The 8,310-nt window shown below is 37.8% G+C and overlaps 2 protein-coding genes across 2 annotated transcripts; both read left to right on the plus strand.

Moving 5' to 3' along the window:
- The first annotated feature begins 1,313 nt into the window (after positions 1 to 1,313).
- LOC102297264 (chemokine-like receptor 1) lies at positions 1,314 to 3,370 on the plus strand. The gene is made up of 2 exons (XM_042223823.1): positions 1,314 to 1,408; positions 1,994 to 3,370. The coding sequence occupies exons 1-2, from the start codon at positions 1,399 to 1,401 to the stop codon at positions 3,040 to 3,042; spliced, it is 1,059 nt and encodes a 352-aa protein (XP_042079757.1). The 5' UTR covers positions 1,314 to 1,398; the 3' UTR covers positions 3,043 to 3,370.
- A 2,151-nt stretch (positions 3,371 to 5,521) lies between these two features.
- Positions 5,522 to 7,951, plus strand: LOC102306781 (formyl peptide receptor 2). The gene is made up of 2 exons (XM_005943111.3): positions 5,522 to 5,648; positions 6,036 to 7,951. Exons 1-2 carry the CDS (start codon positions 5,639 to 5,641, stop codon positions 7,127 to 7,129), a joined length of 1,104 nt encoding a protein of 367 aa, XP_005943173.1. The 5' UTR covers positions 5,522 to 5,638; the 3' UTR covers positions 7,130 to 7,951.
- The last annotated feature ends 359 nt before the right edge of the window (positions 7,952 to 8,310 follow it).

Raw genomic sequence — 8,310 nt, forward strand, 5'->3', positions numbered from 1 at the left:
AACCTCGTGTACTTCCTGTTTTACTTTGACAGTCTCTCGTCAGTATGCGTCATGTTGTGTTCACTCCTGCCCTGTCTCGTTATGATTATCTGTGTCAGCTGTGTTCCCCGTGTGCTCCCACTTCCCTCATGTCTCCCTCAGTTCAGTGTCGCGTTGTCAATGTCTCCTCCCCGGACCTGTGTGTCTTTCTGTGTTCCCTCGGTCTTCTGTTAGCATTCCCAGTTTAGTTCTGTTTCTTTGTGAAGCCTGCAATAAAGCAGTGATTTTGAGTTCAGCTTTTTGTCTCCGTGAGTTTTGCGTTTGGGTCCTCTTCTGCTTCCACACAGCCAGTTCATGACAAATGTAATGTCAAAAGCTTCAATAAATGTTTAATGCAAAGCTGGTTATATGATTCTGATGTACTAATAATGCCGATACTAAAATAACAGAAAAAACACCCCCTTTTTATCCCACAGCATCCACAGCTGTGCCACCAATTTACTCACATGGACTCTACTAACCTTTCAGAAGCTTCTTCAGCTCAGAATGGAATCGTCTGGAGTTTCTTATTAATTAACAATAAACTTAGTGTATATGTACTCCTAAATTTGATGAAAGTGATAAAAAATAGACAGCTCTGTCTCTCTTTATTCTGACATTTAACTAATTCAAAAGATATTTCAATATTTATTTATCCAAAACAAAACAAGTTTACTCTAAATTGATGTTGTACAGTAAAAAAAAATGTTCTTGTGTTTTCCATAAAGTGTATGTAAATATCTGGTTTCAACTGTGAATATACTGCTGTGTATTGAAGTTCCTCTTGTTTTGCATAGAAATATACTGAACAACATACAAAGCATAATATATAAAATACTACCAGAGTTTTTTCTTTGAAAGAAGCCCCTTATGTCCATTCTTGTATATCAGTGCATTACTGAAACCGATTTATTTAGCCGTGGAGGGTAACAACTGAAAATATGAAATAAACACACATGTAAGCTAAGACTCTCTAAAGAAACAGCATTGTTGTTGTTCGGCTTTTCATTTCGCCATTTGTTGATTCACTTGAAGAGCAAGTAACGTAATATGGGTCAAGTGATCAGTTTGATATCAATCTTTGTGATACACCGTCATATTTACATTATTTGTACAGTACGAATGATTTGCTTTGGTACCTGGTCGAACTTCAGTTCTCCTCTGTCTGCCTGGCTCCGTTTCTCCAACAGCGCACTCGCAGGCAGCCGTTTTTGCTGAATTAGCATGTTCTACAGTGTTCCTGTTTTCTTTTCCCAACTCTTTTCTGCATGTGCATACTGCCTCATTTATAGCTGCATAATCTGAGAGGGAGGGTTAAGCAAAGACAGACAGCAAGCAAAAAGAAGATAAAATCCACTTGGAGTAAAGACAGACTCTCTCATGGGGACAGGTAAGACAATTTAAACATCTATGAGCATTTCTTTTAAATTGCATTAAGTGAATGTCATTAGGATTTCTTGCTAAAATGATTAATATGAGTATGCCTGCTTGTTATTAGTTCTGATCACAACAGAAATTAAGAAATTAAGAAATAAATATGTGAAATTGCACAAGGAATTCTGTGAGTACTTCACATAATGTGGTACTCTATCTTGAGCAACTACTGTAGCCCATGTGGCAGGCCAAAGCACTGTAATATAGAATTATATGCACTTGAAAATTGTATATATATATATATATATAATGTTTTTAACCTGCTAACACAATCAAACCTTTTTTGTGGTTTTGTTTCTTTTTTTTATCTTGTTTTTCTGATATTTTATGTGATTTTTTATGATAAAAGAAGTATGTATGTCACATATTCTGGATACTATACTAGAAGCTAGTGTTGCACAGAATATGTGTTAGAATCAAGCACTATAACATACAGCCATAACAATTACATAGCCATGTACACTTAAGTAAAGAAGCGTTTTTATAAGTTTCAACTAATGTCTGTGATGCATTGCTTTCATGTTTTTCTGTTTCGCAACAGGTCAGTCATCTGGGCTGGAAGCAGCTTCCACACACATACAAACAGCCTCCATTCTCATCTACTGTGTGATATTTATAGTTGGAACTCTGGGCAACGCCCTGGTTATCTACATGGCGGGATTCAAAATGCAGAAAACAGTCAACTCAATTTGGTTTCTCAACCTGGCCATAGCTGACTTCCTTTTCACGGCCTTCCTGATTTTCTCGATCATTTCTCTCTCTCAGAGTCACCAATGGCCTTTTGGACAATTCGTGTGCAAGCTCAACAACTTTGTCACTTTAGTCAACATGTTTGCCAGCATCTTTACTCTGACAGCTATAAGTTTGGATCGTTGTCTGTCCATCTGGGTGGTGGTGTGGGCACACAACAAACGCACAGTCTGCAAAGCTCAGCTCATATGTGTTGGTATCTGGGTGACTGCTGCGATCTGCAGCACTCCTTATGCCACTTTTCGCACCGTGTTAGGAGATAATGGGACATATTACTGTGGTTATTCTATGACACATGAACAAAAATGGAGTCTCCACATTTTTCGCTTTGTTATGGGCTTTGTGATCCCATTCCTGGTAATAGTCATCTCTTATGTGGCCATAGGGATCCGTGCAATGCGCATGCAGAGAACAAGGAGAAGGAGATCTCACAGAATCATTTTCTCCATCATTTTTGCATTCTTCATCTGCTGGTTACCCTTCCATGTTTTTAACTTTATAGAATTAAAGGCTGTGAATAACCCAGACCTCAGGAACATTGTTAGAATCATGGGTCCTCTGACTGTGAGTCTGGCTTTTCTGAACAGCTGCCTGAACCCCATCCTCTATGTTTTCATGTGTGAAGAATTCACGAAGAAGCTTCGGCAGTCCATATGTTTTGTACTTGAGAGTGCTCTGGCAGAGGACCATGTGTCCAGTCACTGTACGTCATCAACCATTTCAAAAATGTCTCAAAAATTTGATCCTGCTGCAACTTTAAAAATAATTGACCCAGCCATTTATGAAAACATCCCAGTAAGCAACGTGATCATCACTGAGGAGATTCCGGTCTCCGAGTAAAATCAACACACAGCAACAAAATCCAGTGTAACAAAAGGCAATGTAAAAAGGAATTAATTGATTTTTAATCCAAAACTTTCACATCAGATTATAACATAAAGTACATTCATGCACAGAAACACAAAGCAAATGTTTTTGTCTTGTCATATTATTAGACAAGCAAGAAAGAGTCAGAGTAACTGAAAACCCATGTTATTGTGCTGCAGCTTGGAGTTATAGCTATTGAGTTCTTGATTAAAACAAAGGATTAATTCAATTCAATTAAATTTTATTTATATAGCGCCAAATCACAACAAAAGTCGCCTCAAGGCGCTTCATAGATACAGAGAAAAACCCAACAATCATATGACCCCCTATGAGCAAGCACTTTGGCACAGTGGGAAGGAAAAACTCCCTTTTAACAGGAAGAAACCTCCGGCAGAACCAGGCTCAGGGAGGGGCGGCCATCTGCTGCGACCGGTTGGGGTGAGAGAAGGAAGACAGGAAGACATGCTGTGGAAGAAGCGTTTTTTTTTTTATTTCTTTCTTTGGAGAGGGGGTTGTTTTTTTTTCTTTTTTTTGAACTTTATATTGTTCATAGAAATTGGATTGCCATCATTAAATTTCCTTTGAGAAAAGTTATATATGTTTCTAAGTAAGCTTTTAATACTCCTGCTCATCAACCAGTTTTTTCTTTATGATCAGAATTCATAATGATGTCAGAAGACACTGAACTTTAATAGAGCATTATGATTTTGTTACACTTGTATATAAAATAAAGGAATAAAAACATTCTGATGAAGTCTGATTCTGAGTCTGATTCTGTTTATCTGGACGTAGCGTTTTCAGTGGGAGAAATGTTTCGTCACTCATCCCATTGTCTTCTTCAGTCTCAGCTGGCTGCAGTTTTCACCAATCTTTTAAACAGTATATTTGCATAATGACTGAAACCTGCCCACTGAAGGAACAATGGGCTGGGAGGTCAGTTTCTTAATCTTAATTATGCAGATTCTCATGACCATTGATCAACAACCACTGACCAAAACCCACTGATCAAAGGCCATGAGCAGTGTTGGGTGTAATGCGTTACTAAGTAACGAGTTACTGTAATTAAATTACTTTTCCACTGAAAAAGTAGAGTAACTAATTACTGTTCATTTTTAGGTATTTTAATTACAGTTACTTACAATGTACTTGTGTTACATTGTAAAATAATTAAACTCGCTGAATATCATTATTTAATTTCAATAATTTGTCTTCTAAACGTAGAAGTAAACTCTGCCGCTTTAACATCGCTGTAGTGCAGCTGCACGTCATTTCGCGCCAGTTTGCTGCATAGTCGTATTCTAAAGCAGAAGATGTCGGACTCGGCTGAAGCGAGTGGCTGTTTTATGAAATGGAAATATTCCCGTCTCTTCACTTTTCTGAAACAAGCAGACAAGAACATTACAGTAATATGTAAGCTATGTCCTGGGGAGAAAAAACTATCGGCTGCTGTTAATAGCATGAGTAATCTACTGAAGCGCCTGACACGAGAGCATAGACGAACACTTCTGAGTGATCCTTGTTCATCATCCATGGATAACACCGCGGCAACTCCTGCTAAGCAGGCAAAACCTGATTTTATTTCAGCAGCACAGAAAGCGTCTGAAGGTGATCTTAAAAAAATTATTGCAGTCTACATTGTGGAAGAGATGCTACCGCTGTGTATTGTAGAGTCTCCGTCTTTAAAAAAAAATGTATTTATTATTTAAAGAGTTTAATTTCTATTGTTTGCCCGCTCAAGGTTTATAGGGATTTTAAGAAGTATTTAGTAAAATTACTTATTTAGTAATTAAGTTACTTTTCTGACACAGTAATTAGATAAGTCAAACCAGCGTTCCTCCCTGTCCAGGATGAGTACATCCTCATCCTTGAAAGAGTGTCCACTGGCCTGTAGCAGCTTTCTTTTGGCGCCTTCCCAGCTTTGACAAAAGTCCAGCTGGGATAACCACATTTACTCAGGGCCTTCACATCAAGAAGGCCCCGAGGGCCTTCACATCACACAACTGTGTGCGTTAGGGTCCAATCCATACACCGGCCACTCAGCCTTGACAATGAATATAAGACTGAACTCAACAGCATCATTTTTTTAACTGAATTTTACTGTTTGTATTGACACTTGTTAACAACATACCAAACATACACTATAATGTTAATTGGTAAATCTATGAACGATTTTTAAATGATCTCTAAAACTATTAGCATATGTGTGTCTTTCATGTCCATCTGATAAGTCAAGTGACTTTTTGTGTAGCAGAAGCACAATGTAGGTAACCACAAATGGGACTCTCTACAGCAAAATATGCAAGAAGGGTACAATAGTTAGCTATAAAATAATACTCTATTAAGACTTGTCATCACAAAAATGTTCATTCAGTTCAGGCAAATGTTGCTGCATTAGTGTGTTCTGAGAAATTACTGTTTTGTTATCTGCTCATTTCTGTATTTGCATACTGATTCATCTGCAGCTGCAAAAACTGAGAGGGAGGAGAAATCAAAGACAGAGAGCAAGTAGAAGCAGCAACTGATAGAGATCAACTTACAACCACGGCAGACTCTCTCAGCTAAAAAGAGCATGGGGACGGGTAAGTTAATTTAGTCTAGACATATATTATTATTTCTCTTTAAGCAGCAATATGTGAAAGGTTATTTGAGTTCTTGTTAAACTGTTCAAAATGAGCACTCATACCTGTTATTAATTATGTTATTAATCACAAAAAAAGTTAGATAAATGCATATGCCAACTTGCACACAGAATTCTGTATGTGCATCACAAAAGTAGAAGCTAGTATTGCATAGAACATGTGTTGGAGCCAACTATGAAAATGCATAGCTGTATTTTGTTAATTAAAAATGACTTAATTTGTATAATTTGGCAACAAATGTAATGAAATCCTCTTATTTTATCTGTTCATATAATATATCGTGGAAACATGATTTGTTTAATAAAACATTTTCTTTTTTGCTTTCAGATAACATCACTTTCAATGCAACTCAGTCACCTGAACAAGATGCAGCTTTCACACACATACAAACAGCCTCCATTGTCATCTACTGTGTGATATTTATAGCTGGAACTCTGGGCAATGGCCTTGTTATCTACGTGGCGGGATTCAAAATGCAGAAAACAGTCGACTCGGTTTGGTTTCTCAACCTGGCCATAGCTGACTTCCTCTTCACGGCCTTCCTTATTTTCTCGATCATTTCTCTCTCTCAGAGTCACCGATGGCCTTTTGGAGCATTCATGTGCAAGCTCAACACCTTTGTGAGTGTAGTCAACATGTTTGTCAGCATCTTTACTCTGACAGCTATGAGTTTGGATCGTTGTCTGTGTATCTGTGTGGTGGTGTGGGCACACAACAAACGCACAGTCAGCAAAGCTCAGCTTATATCAGCTGGAATCTGGGTGATCGCTGGCGTCTTCAGCACTCCTTATGCCACTTTTCGCACTGCATCAGTGGGGAACGGAGGGGAAAGTTCCTGTGGTTATTCTGCAACAATCAAAGAACACAAATTGACTCTCAACATTTTTCGCTTTGTTATGGGCTTTGTGATCCCATTCCTGATAATAGTGATCTCTTATGTGTCCATTGGTATCCGTGCAATGCGCATGCCGAGAACAAGGAGACGCAGATCTCGCCGGGTCATTTTCTCCATCATTTTTGCATTCTTCATCTGTTGGTTGCCTTTCCACATTTTCAATTTCATAGAATTGAAGTTAGAGCTCCAGGGGATTGTTAGAATGTATGGTCCTCTGACTGTGAGTCTGGCTTTTCTGAACAGCTGCTTAAACCCCATCCTTTATGTTTTCATGTGTGAAGAATTCCAGAAGAAATTTCGACAGTCCATTTGTTTTGTACTCGAGAGTGCACTGGCAGAAGACCATTTGTCATTTCTGTCCACCCGCTCCATGTCATCAACCTTTTCAAAAGCTTCCCAAAAATCAGACACTGCTGCCACTTTAGATCGGATCGACCCAGCCATTTATGAAAACATCCCAGGAAGCACAGTAATCATCACTGAGGGGATTCCTAGAACTGAAGAAGAGTGCCCCACCAGACAATGAATATTGAAATGAATCATTGTTTTTTGTTTTACATATTTACGCTCATGCACAGACATACACAATATTTCCAAAAGTGTTTGCTTGTCTGCCTTCACATGTATATGAACTTGAATGAAATCCCATTCTAATGTATAGTGTTTAAGATGATGTCAGCCCACCCTTCAACTCATTGAGATGTTTAGGAATGTGTTTACCATTCTTCCAGAAGACCACTTGTGAGATTAGACAGCGATGTTGGATGAGAAGGCCTGACTCGCAGTCTCGGCTCTAATTCATCGCAAAGATGGTCTATTGAGGTCAGGAACCTGTGCAGGCCAGTCCAGTTCTTCAACACCAAACCCGCTCATCCATGTTTTTATGGACACAGTGCTTTGTGCATTCTTGCACAGTCATATTGGAACAGGCAGGGGCCATCCCCAAATTGTTTCAAAAAATTTGGGAGGATTAAATATTCATTACAGTTCCTTTCACTTGGCACAATGCAGTCAGAAAATTACCATTCTCCTGGCAACAACCAAACCCAGACTTATCCATCAGATTTCCAGACTGAGAAGTGTGTTTCATAACTCCAGAGAACCATCAAACAAACTCCAGGGAGTTTCTTTTTTTTTTCTTTCATGCTGTCAATTTCCATGATTTGAAATACCATTATGACATTTCATTTTAAATTACTTTCACTTTTTTGTATGTATGTTTCTAACCATGTTTAAACAATATGCATCATACTCTTACACGAGAGCTGTGTCTTTTTATTGATCATTAAGGTTTTTTTGATCAACCTGTTAATAAAAACATGCTGATGTTGTCTGCATGACAAAACTGGCTTACACTCTGCTTACTCTTCTTTTATTTCACTGGATATTTATAAGGCTGTATACTTTATGTTACAGTGTAGTATTGAACACACTATGCAAATTGAAAAATAAAAGGAATCCTTTTATATATATTATATATATATTATATATAATATTAATATATATATAATTAATATTAATTTAATAATATATATATATATATATATATATATAAAATCAGTACTTTGCAAAAGTTTTATAACCAACAGATTAACACATTAGATTTTTTTGTAGGCTATTAAACTATGGAAATACAGTCAAGAGAACTAGAGATAGCCTCCGCTTATTATAGGTTTGTTATTGCACGGATGAGCTGTGCCCTTCTCA

This window comes from Haplochromis burtoni, unplaced genomic scaffold (genome assembly GCF_018398535.1).
Source record: "Haplochromis burtoni strain Fernald_Lab_line unplaced genomic scaffold, NCSU_Asbu1 Contig_120, whole genome shotgun sequence".
In the NCBI taxonomy this organism is placed as follows: domain Eukaryota; kingdom Metazoa; phylum Chordata; class Actinopteri; order Cichliformes; family Cichlidae; genus Haplochromis; species Haplochromis burtoni.